The following is a 19111-nucleotide window of genomic DNA, read 5'->3' as shown; positions in this document are numbered from 1 at the left end:
TTACCCGTAACAAGTTGGCCTCTATTAACTAATAAACTAGTGTCTGTGGATGGCAGAAGAGGACTCTGCTGCTGCCCATGCTTATTTTGTTCACCAATCACTTGTTTAGGAATTGCTGGTGGGGCTAGCGGGAGGAATGTATGTTCCAATTGGCTGTCATTCCTCAGCTCACTATATCTGAGAGGTGTTAACCCACATGAAAGGAGCATTATAATAGACAGTGGAACATTACCAGTTTTGCCAGCAGTACTTTGCGATTGTGGTCTCTATCGCCACCAGAAACATCAACATGAGTAAGGGATTGCAGGCTTGCAACCACCATCCTCGAGCCTGCCAGTTACCATCTTCGGGAAATGGAGAGCAGGAAAGATTGAATAGTCTGGGGTCCAATTCTAGAAAGGAGAGGGCTGAGGAGTGATCTAATAGGAGGTTTCAAGATTAGGAAAGTTTTTCATAAGCTGGAGATAGAGGTGATCAGAGCTTGTGGCTATAAATATAAGATAGTCACTAATAAATCTAACAGGAATTCAGAAGAAATATCTTTTAGCTAGAGAATGTAGAACTCACTACCCCATGGAGTGGGTGAGGTGGGTAGCACAGATGCATTTAAGGGGATGCTGCATAACCAAAAAGTGAAAAAGGGAAGAGAGGGTTATGCTGATAGGGTGAGTTGAAGAGGAGTGGGAGAAGGCTCATGTGGGCCATAAACAGCAGCATAGACCAGTTGGGCCGAATGGCCTCTTTCTGTGCTACCACTTCTGTGTAACCCAGGGAAATTCTACATCCAGCCCAGATGGGGAAAGTCTGATCCCACTGCAGGCGAGAGAAGTAAAACTGGCAGGAAACAGCAGCAACAGAGTGAGCCCATTAGAACAACGCTGAGAAATTACTGTCGAATGGGATCTTGAGGTTGAAATAAAATGCCATCCACCCACACATTGTAAGTGAACAGTAATCACATCATGTATCCCTTTCAGACCCCAGCTCATTCCCACGGTGGCGGGGAGGGAGGTAAAATTACATCACTTTACAGACTAAGGAGCTTCTAACTTCCTCTTGCAATAAAGCAACTGAAGTTTTTTTTTCATCTTTTAAAAATCAGTTTTATTTAATTTTATAGTGAGCTGGCTCTCTTTTTTTTTTTCTTCATTGATAATGGAGGTTTAATAGTGGCCTGGCCTATGGATGGTATTTTAACAGGGCTGTTGAACACCAGGAGGCAGCAAGGACTGGGTGGGAGGTGTGGCTCAACTCTAAACTGACATCTAACAGCCAAATGAATGGCTTATTAGTACAATACCTTACTAGTAACATGCAAAGCAATTGGGATTCATGGAGAAGGCTAGGAGCAGAGAAGGAACTAGCTGAAGATTTAGGAGTAAGGAGTGCTGTAGCTGGGGAAGAAACACTGGATAATGTGCCCCAGGGCTCGGTGCTGTTTCTAATTTACATCAATGTCGTGGACTCTGGAAACCTGGTACCAATTAGTCAAATTTGCAGACCAGGCTGAATGAGGAGGAGGAAGGGGCGGTGCAATTGCTGGAGGCTGCCCAGCAATGATGGTGAGTTGGACAAAATGTGAGGGGGCATGACACAGGCAGCTGAAGAATAAAGTGTGCAGTCTTGTACATAGGAGGGAAACCCGGATGGTGCTGTAATAGTCGAGGATGGGCCAGATAGAGACGTGGATGGAAGTCTTGGCAGGTTGCTTAACCTGTCTGGTCAACAAAAGGAATGCGATTGGAGGAAGGCAACTGAATAGGCTTCAGATAAGACGTTAAACCACAGGTCCTCTTGGCCCTGTCAGGTGGACATTAAAAATCCAGCACTCTGTATTTCAAAGAGAAAGGGAGTTCTTAGTCCAATGTTTATCCCTCGACTGTAGCGCCAGCTTTCTGGCCATTTGTATGAATCATATTTTCAATCCAAAACCCCAATAATGAACTGTACTGTTTGGCAAGCTTGTGGGAGTGGTTTAGGGAATAGGATTGACTGGCAGGAGTTTCGAGCCAGGCTAACCTGACTAAGGTGCATTCGGATATTTCATACTGACAGGCTGGGTGAAAGGGAATCCAGACCGATTGACATAATCACCATCTAACATGATTACTGGGAACAATACCCCAAGAGGTAACTCAATAAAGCACAGTCACAACTCAGTCCCAACCGAAACTGGTGGAAGGCAGGAGATGGGCGGGTCATTGTCTTCCAGGAGATAAGTCAGTTAAACAAGATCGGTTTGTGACTGAAACCCATTACCTGCTTATGGGGACGTCAACTCAGGCAATGACAGACATTCAGTAAATCAGCACTCATTGTCTCTCCAGATGTCAGGCCTGGGAGCGGGAAAACAAAATCATAAAGATATCAAAGGTTATGAGTCACTCAGGTCACAGGAGTGGGGGGGATCCAGACAGATCACCTGAGTCAATACATCGATCAGTATTGGCTGGAGAAAAGGTGATGGGTTTTGGATATATATGGAGCTGGCTGGCTCTTCTCTCTTCTCCTCAGCATCAATCTACAGTGAGTCTCCGAGTGGGGCTCGGCTCGATTCAATGGAACATCACCAGAAGCTGAGTGCTGCTCTTCATCCCTCATCAACGGACCTCGACTCAAACTGAAACTTGGATACTGCGTCAGCGATACAGAACCAGGAGAGAGACGTACAGGAAGAAGCTGCAAACAAGACAATGGGCAATCGGGGTGAGAATATTGCCTGTGCCTACACATCCACAAGATCACTTAGCTGTGTGAGGGGGTGATTGTAAATCCCAACCAAACCTTAGAGGGGTTTCGTGCTGGGGGTCCTGTGTTAGTTTATTTCACGGGAGGGTTCTTTTATTAGGCCATGGTAGTTTAGCATGATAGGGCTTGTTAGACAAGCCAGTGTTGTTTTGTTTTATACTGTTTACGAGTGTTATTGTTAATCTTATTGAACACAACACGGTGGAGCCCGAAAAATGTGGATCCGAGTTTGATCTGCCCATATAATCCCCATCGTCCAGAACTTGTAAGAGGTATGTTTCCGGTACATCGGAGGAAACCACCTAGGCAACCATCATTAAAAACTGATTACCTGGCCATTTTCTCATTGCTGTATGTGGGAGCTTGCTGTGCACAAATTGGCTGCCGTGTTTCCTACATTAAAGCAGGGGCCTTTTTGATGCAGTTCTGATAAAAAGATCATCCACCTGAAACCTGTTTCTCTCATCACCAGTGCTGCCTGACCTGAGTATTTCCTGCACTTTTTGTTATTATAGGAATGCAAGTGATTTTTCTTAATGTAAACCTATTTAAAATGAGGGTTATAGCTTGGCTAAAACAGTCATACAAAGGAATATAGGAAGTGTCTATCTAACACCTGTTCGAGGCATGAGTAAAGAACACATTTATTGTACTTCCCTATAAGGCAGATCGCACACTTGCATCCGGAAATGTCCACACACTTACTGCCCTCCATGTTGATGCCTTAGTCATCTGAGCTGTGCCTGAAAACACAGGCTCTGATTGGACTAAATTCTAGGCCTTTGGCCGTTTCTAGGCCCGAGACATTCATCGTGCTTTTCTGCCTTGCAGTGACTGTAAACAAAGTTGTGGTTAATGGTTGTTTCTCGTGCTGGAGGAAGGTTTTTAGTGGAGTTCCCCAGGGATCAGTGTCGGAACCCTTGCTGTTCCTGATATATATTAATGACCTAGAACTTGCTGTACAGGCACAATTTCAAAGTTTGCGGCTGATACGAAACTTGGAAACGTTGTGAACTGTGAGGAGGATAGTGTAGAACCTCAAAGGGACGTAGACAAGTTGGTAGAATGGGCAGACAGGTGGCAGATGAAGTTCAATGCAGAGAAATGTGAAGTGATTCATTTTGGTAGTCCAATTTTGGGCGTCGCACTTGAGGAAAGATGTGAGGGCATTGGAGAGAGTACAGAAAAGATTCACAAGAATGGTTCCATGGATGAGGAATTTCAGTTATGAAGATAGATTGGAGACGTTATGACTGTTTTCCTTGGAGAAGAGAAGGTTGAGAGGTGATTTGATAGAGGTATTCAAAATCATGAGGGGTCTGGACAGAGTAGATAGAGAGAAACTGTTCAAACTGGTGGAGGAATCGAGAACAAGAGGCTAACGATTTAAGGTAACTGGCAAAAGAAGCAATAGCCACGTGAGGGAAAACTTTTTCACGCAGCGAGTGGTTCGGATCTGGAATGCACTGCCTGAGAGTGTGGTGGAGGCAGGTTCAATCAAGGCATTCAAGAGGAAATTGGATTGTTATCTGTGTTGAAGGGCTACGGGGAGAAGGCAGGAGAACAGAACTAGGTGAATTACTCATTCAGAGAGCAAGTGCAGACATGATGGGCCGAATGGCCTCCTTCTGCACTGTAACAATTCTGTGATTCTGTGGAGGCAGCGGTCACTCTGTGCTGACTAAACGCCTGTATCTTTCCAGCACTTTGCATCTTGAACCAAAATCTTGGTCCTAATTCCAGCGGTTTTCACTGAGTAAAGCAGATCCAAATCTCGCCGGGTAAATCACAAGTGTTGCAGAGGTAGAGCAATGGAATTGGAAAGAGATTTTATTGAGCAATATTTGAACTGTGAAAGTAAAATGTCCCTTTCTGTTTCTGTGCAAGGATTTGCTGTATTTGTCAGTTCCTGGTCTGTGTCCCCACAACTAGTTATCACTATCGTCACTGTGTTGCAGGGAGAGGGGGTGGAAATTTTATTGAGGCACTGGAGAAGATGTGATAGTTTCACAAGAGTGATACCAGAACTGAGAGTTTATAGTTATCAGGGAAGGCTGAATTGGCTGGGGCCCTTTTTTTCTTGGAAATAGAAAACTGAGAGACGATCTGATAGAGGTTTTTAAAATGATTAAAAATTTGATAGGGTAGACTTGAGAGAAAAGGGGGAGGCCAAAACTAGAGGGCTTAAATATGAGGTAGTCACTAATAAATTGAATTGGGAGTTCTGCAGAAACTTCTTCATCCAGAGAGTGGTCAGAATGTGCAGCTCGCTACCACATGGAGTGGTTAAGGTAAATATTATAGATGCATTTAAAGGGACGTTGGATAACACAACAAGGGAGAAAAGGAACAGAAGGTTGATGGATGAGGAGGGGTGGGAGGAGGCAAGTGTGGAGCAGAAACACATGCATGGACCAGTTGGGATGAATGGCCTGTTTCAGTGTAAACTTGATGTACCCTCTTTCTGTGCACCTAAGTTGCAGCTATTGAAGAGTTACAGGTTTTCAGTATAATTCGTTACATATCAAGAGCTATGGAGCGTCTCTGTGAGATACAATACAATGTTCGACCAGTCATGCCTCAGTAAGTAGCTCTCTTGCCTCTGAGAAATAGATTTGTGGGTTCAGCTCCCACTCTAGAATCTTGAGTACATTATCTACACTGACACCCCAGTGCAGTAGTGAGGGACTGCTGCACTGCCAGAGGTGCCGCCTTTCAGATGAGACGTTAAACCGAAGCCCAATCCACCCTCCCGGGGACATAAAAGATCCAACGGCCATTATTTCAAAGAAAAGAAGGGGAGTTCTGCTTGGTGTCCTGGGCCGATATTTATCCCTCACCCAACATCAGCTTTAAATAAAACAAATTGTCCGGTCATTATCACGTCGTTTGTGGGATGTTGCTATGCGCAAATTGACAACCCCAATATTTACATTATAACAGGGGCTACACTTCAAAAGTAATGCTGAAAACAGAAACGCATGTGGTGTTCGTCACTGACAGGATGCTGCCATCAAGCCAAAAAGAGGTCCTGCCTATCACACAAATTTCAATGCCAGTGTGATGCTAGGTATATAGGCTGTCCGTCCCAAAGACTGGTGGATCAAACAACATGTCCCTTCCCCTGTTCGCAATGGGCGAGGTACAGACCGTACCCAAGCAGCTTGTGCTTGCAAAACTCAAAACGCAGTGCCCAACATTAGATGTGATTCCACAATTGGACAAAATTTGCTAAATAATCCTCGGTGCGCTAAGAATTATACTGACAACCAATTTAAGATTGTCAGTAGGGCTCGCAGTGTGATGTATTTGCACGTACTGGAAGCTACATATATTAATACACAGGGCAGACAGACAGAAAGAACATGTACACACATTGCACCTGTTTCAGCCAAACAAAATAAGTGACAGCCATTTGCTGGTTCATTCCTCAGGGCAATGCCTTGACCAATCAGAGTCAAGCTGCCTGGTTTAAATTTCAAACAAAGCTTTGTAGGGGCAGGGGGAAGAGGAACAGAATGGTCAGTTGATTCCAGTTGGATTATTTACAATTGACCAAACTGCCTGTCTATGAGCAACTGCAGGGGTGATCCTGAACCATGGTTTGAATCGCAGCTCCAGGGACTCAGTAAGTATAACATCAACTTACATCTACATGGCTGCTGACTTATGGACTGGGATGGGGAAAAGGCTTGGCTGGGCTGGACAGGGCTAGGCTGGGAAAAAAGGCCCATCAGGATGGACTGGTGTGGGATAGGGAAGAGACTGGTTCAGTCCTTGTCGGAAGTAAGGGCAGAGCCATAAGTCTGGAAATTCCCCTGAAGGAAACCTCTAACAGTATTATATAAATAGATTCTGGGTATTTTTGCAAGTTATTTCATTGTGAAGTCCCTGTCGTGTGGAGAAACTCAATATTTAACCACAGAGATTCAGCTAAAAATAAACTTGGACACAATGAAGTGCACACACACTCATATAAAGAGGTGGGTGTACGTACATTTATAGAGTTCTTGGGCAACTTTAAAGACGTTGGACGTACATAACAGAATCGAGCTGTGAACATAAGAAATAGGAGCAGGAGTAGGCCATTCTGCCCATCAAGCCTGCCCCGCCATTCAATAAGATCATGGCTGATCTGTCCCAGGCCTCAACTCCTCTTTCGGGCCTGCTCTGCCTAACCCTCGACAAACAGCATATGAAAGCCGAATTAATAATGTTTTAACACAATACAGTTTAAAATTCAAGGCTTCAACATGACTCCTACCTTTCTCTCAATCCAATTTTCCAGCTCATTGGAAAACATTCTGCAGGTGCTTTTTTAAAAAATTATTCTTTCATGGGATGTGGGGCATTGCTGGTAAGGCCAGAATCTGTTGCCTATCCCTAGTTGCCCTTGACAACTGAGTGGCTTGCTGGGCCATTTCAGAGGGCAGTTAAGAACCAACCACATTGCTGCGGGTCTGAAGTCACATGTAGGCCAGACCGGGTAAGGACAGCAGATTTCCTTCCCTAAAGGACGTTAGTGAACCAGATGGGTTTTTACAAAAAATGATGATAGTTTCATGGCACCATTGCTGAGATTAGCTTTAAATTCCAGATTTTTATTAATTAATTAAATTTAAATTCCACCAGCTGCATGTTGGGATTCAAACCTGGGTCCCCGGGGCATTAGCCTGAGCCTCTAGATTACTAGTATAGTCACATTACCGCTACACCACCATCTCCCCTGCTGAGGGTACATCCCAATCAAAGAGTGAGGTTTTGATGAGGAAACATTTGGGATAGCTCAGTCAAAGGAGGTGCACAAGGACTTTGTAAACACCCTGTAAATACACACACGTATATAAATATATAAAAACATACATACCACACACATATACAAACATACACACACACAGATGTATACAACCACATAAACACAAAGTATTCTGGTAAAACATGTGCCACACACATGGACATATGTGCAGGTATTCATGCATACATGCTTCACACACACACACACACATATAAATAAACAAAAATCAAACATGCATGCACTGGAATACAATACGCACATGTGGATACATTAGCAGTCTGGACATATGCAGGCAGAGCTACAGATAGATCAAAATTAGGGATCATCACCAAATAGTGAACAGGCACTAAAAAGAAAGAAAGAGATTGTGGGTTCAGATCCCCACTGCATACATTTTGAGAACAATATTGAGGCTGATTTTTCCCAATGCAGTACTGAGGAAGTGCTGTGTTGTCAGCAGTGCCGTCTTTAAACCAAGGCCCTGTCTGCCCTCTGGTAGATGTAAAAGATCCCTTGGCACTATTTCGAAGAAGAGCAGGGGAGTTCTCCCCGGTGTCATGGCCAATATTTATTCCTCAATCAACATCACCAAAACAGATTACCTGCTCTTTATCTCTTCGCTGTTTGTCAGGCTTTGCTAGGTGTAAGTTGACGGCCACGTTTCCTACATTTAAACAGGGATCGCCAAAAAGTACGTCATTGGCTGCAAAGCGCTTTGGGATTTCCCAAGGTCATGAAAGGTGTTATATAAATGCAAGTCCTTTCTTTAGCAATGCCTGAGGAAATTTGTGATGACCATTTCTACTCCCAGCTTGCCAACAGTCACCTCAAGGTTACCACTTGAATGCTGCCCACTCCCCTGGCTGAGTTAGTAAGGCATGATCCATGCCTACAGAACTGTACCCCAGAGAGGGAGTCAGCACCATTAAGAGAGGAGGAAAGAAGCAAGAATTTTACATTACATAGAATTTAGAGCACAAAAACCTACCATTCAGCCCAACAGATTCATGTTCCACATGAGCAATAAGTGGGCAGGAAAAGCCCAAGACATCTTTTAAACGAGGTTTTTAGTTAGCATTGGGTCAGGGTTGGGGTGGGGGGGTGGGTGGTGGGTGTTGCGGTGGGGCTGGTGAGGCAGACAGAGGTGAGGTGGGTGCGGGGAGGAACAGACAGTCTAATCAAACACAAAACCAAGATGCAATTAGCTACCCAGCAAAGTGGGCCAGATTCAGAATCATATGTGTGCATTAGTGAACGTGTCTGTATGTTAGTGTGGTATGTGTAGGTATGTATGTATCTGTGTATCTGTATGTTAGTCTGTGTGTTAAAGTGTGTGTCTGTGTTATCATGTGGGTCCCCACCAGCCAAGAATGAGGCACATTACTTTTGTCATATGAGCATTGATTTTGAACTGTTGCTGGAGTGAGGAAATGACTTGTTGAACAGATCAGCCGTGGCTGGAAAAAATACTTGCCTATTAACAGATGGTGCTTGTGTAGACAAAGGACCATCCCCTGACACATTCAATCCACAATGGATGTTGATCGCCAGACAGTGAGGGGATGGGGAAGCACATCCCAGGGCCTGCCGGGGTGATGCAATCCACAGGGACTGGTTGGACCAGCTGGTCACATGACTAACTAGCTGTTCCAGGGGTCTTTTGAACTAGCCACAGAGAGTTTGAACTCAGAAAGACTGTTTGCTCCTGGACTGAGAAGATCTCTCCTGTCTGCTCCCATCTCTTTCTCACAAGCCTCTGAATCCACTGAAGACACATGAACCCCAAGAGAGAAAAGTCTCTTACAGCGAACAAGGTTTAAGAAGAATACAGGGCCTCAACGAAAAGCAAGATCTACCTATAATCAAGGACTCTACAGTGAGCTCGAAGAACCGTAACAAAAACTCTTCAGATATCACCTCAAACTTTTCCACTTTATTTTTCTTCTGCTCTTTTGCATGTGTGTATCACGTATGCATGCTAGCATGGACGTATTGTGTATCCTAGGCGTCAACCGCATTAGAGTTTAAATTTAATAAATTTCAACCTTTCTTCTTTAAACCTGAGAAAACCTGTTTGTGCTGGTTTCTTTGCCTTATAATTGGAAAGCGGTGAACAAGGATTCACCAAGGGGGTAGAGCATGGCTACCTGACCCGAACCCGAAGGGACCCGATGACATGTGTCGAGTTCGGGTCGGGTCGGGTCGCTTTTCCGGGTCCGGCATTCGGGCTCAGGTTGGGTTGGGCCGGATCAGACACAGTGACAGCCAGGACGTCAAAGCAGGAAACATTCCGCACTAGTCTGCAGTGATCGGTTCCATCCAAGGTAGAGCACAACCTCTTCAATAAAGTTGATTATATTCCGATGGTCGGGTCAGGCGCGGGAAAATATGAAAGGACTCGGGTCGGGTCAGGCTCGGGTCGGATGTAGTTCTATTGGGCTCGGGTCGGGTTTCATTTGCAGACCCAAGCAGGCCTTTACAAGGGGGAGCTAAAAACACTGTGTGTTTAAAATTAAACCCAGTTACGATAAGACCAGTTGAAGGCTGAGAGGGACCCTAGGCCCCTTTCTTACCTGTTCGTAACAATGCGTTTGTAAGTGTTAGTGTGTGTGCGTCTTAGTATCTGTGTGCGTGCATGTACGTGGGTTCATATGTCTATGTGTGAGTGTGTGCGTGTGCTTCTCTGTGTTAGAATGTTTCTGTGTGTTGTGTCTGTGTGTGTCTTTCTGTGTGTTAGAATGTGCACGTCTTACTGTGTGTCTGAGTGTGAGTGCAGTTTGAAATCAGCCCACACCAACAGTTTAAAGATTAATACTATGTAACTTTTTCATTTGTACTAAAATGTCCACAAACCCTTCGTAACCTTAAGAAATTGCACCAAGAAAAGCATCTGCCACAATCTATCTGTACAGGTCTTGTGTCTAACACACACCAGCCTCATTTCAGGCATTGCATTTCAAAGTGCCACACTTAATTACACATCCTAAAACCACCTTAAAGGTATATTATAAAGGGAGACTGACAGGATGATATTTCCAGTAGGTTTTTCTGAATTTGGGGAGGTGATAGGAATTCACAAATACACAGAAAATCTACGGAGAAGAACTCTTTAACTGACCTCAGGGTGTACCTATTTTCAGCAGTTAGATAGGCTGATAGATCAGAATAGATACAAAGGGAGGAGGAATGGGTGATAGATAGGAATAGATAGATTGTTCGCCGATACTGTGCCCAGATAGAAGGATACAGTTGATAGAATAGAAAGGTTGATGGTAAAGCCCAATCAAACCAATAGATCAATAGTTGGACAAATAATACAGGAGCCCATCCAGGTAATATGCTGCACTTGCACACACTGAAGGCTCCACCACCATTACTGGGGCTGTGTAAACTGTCTGCTCCATAACACAAGCTAGGGGAGATTATAGTCATTTTTTTTATTCGTTTCATGGGATGTGGGCGTCGCTGGCCAGGCCAGCATTTATTTGCCATCCCTAATTGCCCAGGAGAAGGTGGTGGTGAGCTGCCTTCTTGGACCACTGCAGTCCAGTGCAGTGCTGTTAGGAAAGGAGTTCCAGCATTTTGACCCGCCGACAGTGAAGGAACATTGATATAGTTCCAAGTCAGGATGATGTCTGGCTTGGAGGGGAACTTGCAGGTGGTGGTGTTCCCATGTATCTAGGTGGTAGTGGTGGCGGGTTTGGAAGGTGCTGCCTGAGTAGCCTTGGTGCGCTGCAGAATTTCAATGGAGCTGAGTGTGGGGCGGGAACTATAACGAGAGGCCAATGTGACCCTGCCTGTTCTGTGTTACTGCCCAAGCTGGATATAATGGGCAGTCAATGTGAGCCTGCCTGCTCTGTATTACTGCCCAAGCTGGATATAACGGGCAGTCAATGCGATCCTGCCTGTTCTGTGTTACTGCCCAAGCTAAATATAACGGGCAGTCAATGCGATCCTGCCTGTTCAGTGTTACTGCCCAAGCTGGATATAACGGGCAGCCAATGTGACCCTGCCTGTTCTGTGTTACTGCCCAAGCTAAATATAACGGGCAGTCAATGCGATCCTGCCTGTTCAGTGTTACTGCCCAAGCTAAATATAACGGGCAGTCAATGCGATCCTGCCTGTTCAGTGTTACTGCCCAAGCTGGATATAACGGGCAGTCAATGCGATCCTGCCTGTTCCGCATTACTGCCCAAGCTGGATATAACAGGCAGTCAATGCGATCCTTCCTGTTCCGCGTTACTGCCCAAGCTAGATGTAATGGGCAGTCAATGCGATCCTGCCTGTTCCGCGTTACTGCCCAAGCTGGATATAACAGGCAGTCAATGCGATCCTTCCTGTTCCGCGTTACTGCCCAAGCTAGATATAATGGGCAGTCAATGCGATCCTGCCTGTTCCGCATTACTGCCCAAGCTGGATATAACGGGCAGTCAATGTGACCTTGCCTGTTCCGCATTACTGCCCAAGCTGGATATAACAGGCAGTCAATGCGATCCTTCCTGTTCCGCGTTACTGCCCAAGCTGGATATAACAGGCAGTCAATGAGATCCTTCCTGTTCCGCGTTACTGCCCAAGCTAGATATAATGGGCAGTCAATGCGATCCTGCCTGTTCCGCATTACTGCCCAAGCTGGATATAACGGGCAGTCAATGTGACCTTGCCTGTTCCGCGTTACTGCCCAAGCTGGATATAACGGGCAATGTGATCCTGCCTGTTCAGTGTTACTGCCCAAGCTGGATATAACGGGCAGTCGATACGATCCTGCCTGTTCTGTGTTACTGTCCAAGCTGGATATAACGGTCAGTCAATGTGATCCTGTCTGTTCTGCGTTACTGTCCAAGCTGGATATAACGGGCAGTCGATACGATCCTGCCTGTTCTGCGTTACTGTCCAAGCTGGATATAACGGTCAGTCAATGTGATCCTGTCTGTTCTGCGTTACTGTCCAAGCTGGATATAACGGTCAGTCAATGTGATCCTGTCTGTTCTGCGTTACTGTCCAAGCTGGATATAACGGTCAGTCAATGCGATCCTGTCTGTTCTGCGTTACTGTCCAAGCTGGATATAACGGGCAGTCAATGTGATCCTGTCTGTTCTCCGTTACTGTCCAAGCTGGATATAACGGTCGGTCAATGTGATCCTGTCTGTTCTGCGTTACTGTCCAAGCTGGATATAACGGGCAGTCGATACGATCCTGTCTGTTCTGTGTTACTGCCCAAGCTGGATATAACGGTCAGTCAATGCGATCCTGTCTGTTCTGCGTTACTGTCCAAGCTGGATATAACGGGCAGTCAATGTGATCCTCTGTTCTGCGTTACTGTCCAAGCTGGATATAACGGTCAGTCAATGTGATCCTGTCTGTTCTGCGTTACTGTCCAAGCTGGATATAACGGTCAGTCAATGTGATCCTGTCTGTTCTGCGTTACTGTCCAAGCTGGATATAACGGGCAGTCGATACGATCCTGCCTGTTCTGTGTTACTGCCCAAGCTGGATATAACGGGCAGTCAAGGCGATCCTGCCTGTTCAGTGTTACTGCCCAAGCTGGATATAACGGGCAGTCAAGGCGATCCTGCCTGTTCAGTGTTACTGCCCAAGCTGGATCCATTCCACCCATTTACATTTGATTCTCAGTGTCCAGGAATTTTAATTGCTCCACCCCTCAGGAAGCAGACAGGATCGGATGCAACGCTGGTTTTACATTCTGACCGATGAAGTCAATGGAGAGTAATTTTGGATGGGAGTATTAAATTGGGATTCCACCCGATCCTGTGGAATTCCCACCTGGAGAGTTAGGGGAGCATTAAGGAATGGAAATCCAGACGGTCTATTTTGTACACAGTTTTTCATTTCAATTATTTTTTTTCTGATCATGCTGAGAAGACCAAAATTCCAACAAGCCCTAGGACAACTCAGAATAATGAGATCACTTTAATCGCGAGGGGAAACCCCTGAGTGTTCCTCAGTGGGTTCTTTCGTGGAATCCCAGCTAATACCCCATGGTATTGCTAAACAATGCTAAACAGTGCTAGAATGCACCCATGTTAAATAATACAAAACACTGCCAAACAATGCTGAAACAGTACCAAATAATACTTAAATAGTACTAAATGTACTAAACAACACCGATAATGTCAAAAGTTTTAAAGCTACTTTAAAAATGCTAAATAGCATTAAGTTAATAGCATTAAAAGTCTTTTTTAAGCAGTACAAAGAGGCCTAAAGCAGCTAGAAGAATGGGGTGATACTCTTGATACATTTCATCATAACACGCACAAGCCGAAAATGTGCTGCGAAAGTGAATCAGCAACAAGTGAAGTCATGTCTGTAGAAGACTGGCCAGGCAGACTGGTTTGTAAAGGAAGTACACACTCCCAGACAGCCAAGTATTACAAAGTATTTACTGCACAGAAACAGGGCATTTTGCTAAACTGGTCCAGGCCAGTGTTTATGATCCATACGCCTCCTCTCATTCCACTTCATCTCATCCTATCAGCACATCCTTCTATTCCTTTCTCCCTCATGCACTTCTCTAGTTTCCTCTAAAATGCATGTATGCTTTTCATCTCAATTACTCCTTGTGGGAGCGAGTTCCACATTCTCATCACTCTCTGGGTAAAGAAGTTTCTGCTGAATTCCCTACTGGGTTCATTAAGGACCATCTTGCATTTCTGGTTCTGCATTTCTGGTCTCATCCCCACAAATAGAGACATCAGGGCCACTACACTGTCAGGTAAATACCATGAAGCCAGCAATATTTTGTTCTGCACAGAATCGCGAGTGTATTGTAATTGTCAGCCTGTTTAGTAATTGGTAATTTTCTGATACGTTATCATTTCTTATGAGTCCGTTCCCCACTTTTTGTTTTCCCCTGGTTTCCAACTGGACCCGGAATTTTTTCCACAACAGACCCACAAGTCAGGTTAAAACTACCTCCATATATTCCATCTTTAAGAATGAAAATTAAACTTTCAATCATTTCACTATCATTTGTGCCCATCAGGCCCAGCATGTTTAATATCCAGCAGACAGGCAGGCATTTCAATGTTTAATGCGATTTACAACTGATGCCAAAAAACACATTAAACGCAATCCAGAAAACACGGAGCAGATCTCAGTGCGATACACTTAAAAGAAAACATTTGCAAACAAATTCATTGAGACGCCAAAAATAAAGAGCTTATTTCCTGTTGCGCCTGAAGGCTTGCGGAGAACTTCCTGGAAAATCGGGTAGCTCTGTCGCCTCTGTGTCAGAAAGTTGCGGGTTCACAGTCGTGCTCCAGAGAGTTAAACACAATAATCCAGGCCGACAAACCCAGCGCAGGACTGAGGGAATGCTGCACTGTCCCAGATGCTGTCTTTTAGATGAGATATTAAACCGGACGCAGACTGGGTATGCGTTTTTGCGGAAGACCGCCATTCAATCCGCAAGCGTGACCCCAAGCCTCCAGTCACCTGTCATTTTAATTCTCCTCCTTGCTCCCACGCTGAACTTTCTGTCCTCGTCCTCCTGCCGTGTTCAAATGAAGCTCAATGCAAGCTTGAGGAACACGATCTATCGATTAGGCATTTTACTGCCTTACGGACTCAACATTGAGTTCAACAATTTTAGATCCTAACCCGTGCCCCCATTTTGTTTTGCTTTTGTTTGCCGTTTTGGCTTTTTCTCTTTTGTTGCTCTCTTATTTCCATTTTTTTGCTATCATACTGCAGCGATTCAGTATTCCGCCATTCGCACATGCTCCAGACACATCTTTTGTTTCTTTACTAGTCCCATTACCACTCCCTTTGGCCCTGCACCTTTTGTCATTTACTCTCTCCTCCCCTCCAGCCTATCACAGACCTCCCCTTTGGGTTTTTCTTCCCACCCTCCCCCCTTTCACTTGCTCAAAACCCATCACATTTTCTAACTTTCTCCAGTTCTGATGACAAGTCATCAACCAGAAACATTAACTCTGTTTCTCTCTCCACAGATGCTGCCTGAGGATTTCGAGCACTTTCTGTTTTTATAACTCAACTGAGGCCCCATCTGCTCTCCAGAGTGGACTATTCTGAAGAAGAGCAGGGGAGTTCTCCCCGGTATCCAGGCAAGCATTTATCTTTCAGTCAACACAGTTAAACAAATACGATGAGGTGGTAATTATCACCATTCTGTTTATGGGAGCTTGCTGTGTGCAAATTGTCTGCCACGTTTCCTACATTACCACGGTGACTACACTTCAACTGGCACTTTAGAATGTCCTGAGGTTATGAAAGGAGCTATAAAAATGCAAGTTCTTTCTTTGTACTTGTTGTAATGGTCGGAGGGATCGACAGACGATCATAAAAGATTGTGGAGATTCGGGCATAATTGTATTTATATGCTTAACTCTACCATCCTTTAGGCCACGTATTTGACGTACATGCTGATTGTGCATGTCTCTAGGCACACGTAAGCAGGAAGTGACAGACTACAGGCATAGATCAGCAGCAAGACACAATCTGCCCCATAACCTAACTTGCACTAAGTCCCATTCACCCACCAGCCCTGTGCTCACTGATCTACACTGACCCCTGGTCTGGCAGCACCTCGATTTTTAAAATTATCATCCTTGTTTTCAAATCCCTCCATGGCCTCACCCCTCCCTATCTCTGTGACCTCCTCCAGCCCCACAACCCTTTGGGGTCTCTGCCAATTCTGGCCTCTTGTGCATCCCTGATTTTAGTCCCTGCACCATCAGTGGCCGTGCCTTCAGCTGCCTTGGGCCCAAACTCTGGAATTCCCTCCCTAAACCCCTCAGCCTCTTTTAAGATGTTCCTACCTGTTTGACCAGGTTTTTGGTCGTCTGCTCTAATATGTGGCTCAGTGCCAAATTTTGGTCTGATTTATGCTCCTGTGAAGCATCTGGGGTTGGGTTTGATTGTGTTATAGGTGCTATATAAACGCAAGTTGTAACAAAATAGATATACGTTAAAAAAATCAAAAGTCATATTATTCTTAATAATCTCCACAAGCTCCCCTCCCCCATCCCATCCCACCCTCCAGCGCCCAGTTCAGATCTTGATAATGCCGAAGAATGTCTTCCCAGCAAGGTAATCTACCAGATGGGGGTTGCTGACATTCACAAAGAGCTGGTGGTCCATCTCCAGTTCTACCACAGCTCCCTGACCTAGGGTGGTGTACCAGGTTCCTCGGTTGTGGTTTTTTCCACACACAGTCTCGGTGCCACTCAGCAACAGCAGGGGTTCGGGGTACGAGTCATGCTTGCGGTACACCCAGTTGTAGAGTGTGACCGGCCGGTTCCTGCACTCACTGCCCCGGAAGCCCACCTGGCAGTAGACATAGTACAGGCCGCGTGTGGGGATGACCAGTGAGCGGCCCAGGTACCTGACCGAGTTCTTGGTGAAGGCCAGCCCTCTGACTGACTCCCACTCCAGTGTCCGGTGAGAGTCAGCGCCTGAACTGTCCTGCATGGAGTGGTGATAGATTCCTGCGTAGAAGAGCAGACAACAAAATCAGATCAACAAGAAGAGTCTCTAGCCCGAGCAGTACAAACCATACCCTCAATCAACCATTCTTCACTCTTTTCCTGTTGTCCCTCACTCACTGAGACTATGTTGGCCCTCACTCACTTCCTGTCAGCCCTCACCCACCTCCTGTCTGCCTTAAATCACTTCCTGTCATCCCTCACTCACTTCCTGTGCGCCCTCACTCACTGACTCCATGTTGACCCTCACACCTCCGTGGGCCTCAATCCTCCCTCACCCTGCAGGGATCAATTCTCACTGACATCCTGTGAGCCTCAATTCGCTGACTTTTTGTGGGCCACACCCTCACTCAATTTCTGTGAGCCTCAATCCTCACTCACATCTTGTAGGTCTCACACTCACTTTCACTTTCTGTGGGCCTCATTGCTCATTCATCTCCTGTAGGTTTCACCTTCACTAACTTCCTGTGGGCCTCAAATCCTCACTGCCTTCATATGGGCCTCATTCCTCACTGATTTCCAGTGAGCCACAATCTTCACTGTCCTCCTGTGGGGCTCAATCCTCACTGTACTCCTGTGGGCCTCAATCCTCACTGTCTTCCTGTGGGCCTCAATCCTCACTGTCTTCCTGTGGGCCTCAATCCTCACTGTCTTCCTGTGAGCCTCAATCCTCACTGTTTTCCTGTTGGCCTCAATCCTCACTGTCTTCCTGTGAGCCTCAATCCTCACGGTCCTCCTGTGGGCCTCAATCCTCACTGTCTTCCTGTGGATCTCAGTCCTCACTGTCCTCCTGTTTCCTCAATACTCACTGCCTTCCTGTGGGCCTCAATCCTCACTGAGTTCCTGTGAGCCTCAATCCTCACTGGATTCTTGTGAGCCTCAATCCTCACTATCTTCCTGTGGGCCTCAATCCTCACTGTCTTCCTGTGATTTTCAATCCTCACTATCTTCCTGTGAGTCTCAAACCTCACTGTCTTCCTGTGAGCCTCAATCCTCACTGTCTTCCTGTGATTCTCAATCCTCACTGTCTTCCTGTGGCCCTCAGTCCTCACTGTCCTCCTGTTTCCTCAATACTCACTGCCTTCCTGTGGGCCTCAATCCTCACTGAGTTCCTGTGAGCCTCAATCCTCACTGGATTCTTGTGAGCCTCAATCCTCACTATCTTCCTGTGAGCCTCAATCCTCACTGTCTTCCTGTTGGCCTCAATCCTCACTGTCTTCCTGTGAGCCTCAATCCTCACTGTCCTCCTGTGGGCCTAAATCCTCACTCTCCTCCCCTGGGCCTCAATCCTCACTGTCTTCCTGTGGATCTCAGTCCTCATTGTCCTCCTGTTTCCTCAATACTCACTGCCTTCCTGTGGGCCTCAATCCTCACTGTTTTCCTGTGAGCCTCAATCCTCACTGTTTTCCTGTGATTTTCAATCCTCACTATCTTCCGGTGAGCCTCAATCCTTACTGTCTTCCTGTGAGCCTCATTCCTCACAGTTTTCCTGTGGGCCTCAATCCTCACTTTTCCTGTGGGCCTCAACCCTCACTGTCTTCCTGTGGGCCTCACTCCTCACTGAGTTCGTGTTGGCCTCAATCCTCAGTGTCTTCCTGTGGGCCTCAATCCTCACTAGTTCCTATGAACCTGAATCCTCACTGTCTTCCTGTTAGCCTCAAAGAGTTCATGTGGGCCTCAATCCTCACTGTCTTCCTGTGAGCCTCAAACCTCAGTGTGTTCCTGTGGGTCTCAATCCCCTCTGAGTTACTGTGATTCTCAATCCTCACTGTCTTCCTGTGAGCCTCAATCCTCACTGAGTTCCTGTGGGTCTCAATCCTCACTGTCTTCCTGTGGCCTCAATCCTCACTGTCTTCCTGTGATTCTCAATCCTCACTGTCTTCCTGTGATTCTCAATCCTCACTGTCTTCCTGTGGCCTCAATCCTCACTGTCTTCCTGTGATTCTCAATCCTCACTGTCTTCCTGTGGCCCTCAATCCTCACTGTCTTCATGTGGCCTCAATCCTCACTGTCTTCCTGTGATTCTCAATCCTCACTGTCTTCCTGTGGCCTCAACCCTCACTGTCTTCCTGTGGGCCTCAATCCTCACTGAGTTCCTGTTAGC

General features: G+C 45.9%; 1 protein-coding gene across 1 annotated transcript in view; it reads right to left on the bottom strand.

Moving 5' to 3' along the window:
* Positions 1-14575: 14575 nt before the first annotated feature.
* The window catches only part of LOC137346117 (lymphotoxin-beta-like), a 29110-nt gene continuing 24574 nt past the window's right edge, over positions 14576-19111 (bottom strand). Inside the window, exon 4 of the mRNA XM_068009428.1 lies at positions 14576-17010. Within this exon, the coding sequence (XP_067865529.1) occupies positions 16574-17010 (437 nt within the window). The 3' untranslated portion in view covers positions 14576-16573. The remainder of the gene's footprint in view (positions 17011-19111) is intronic.

Source organism: Heterodontus francisci, chromosome 29 (genome assembly GCF_036365525.1).
Source record: "Heterodontus francisci isolate sHetFra1 chromosome 29, sHetFra1.hap1, whole genome shotgun sequence".
Taxonomy (NCBI): domain Eukaryota; kingdom Metazoa; phylum Chordata; class Chondrichthyes; order Heterodontiformes; family Heterodontidae; genus Heterodontus; species Heterodontus francisci.
The sequence above is the reverse complement of the archived record's forward strand: the minus strand, read 5'-3'. Positions and strand labels throughout refer to the sequence as shown.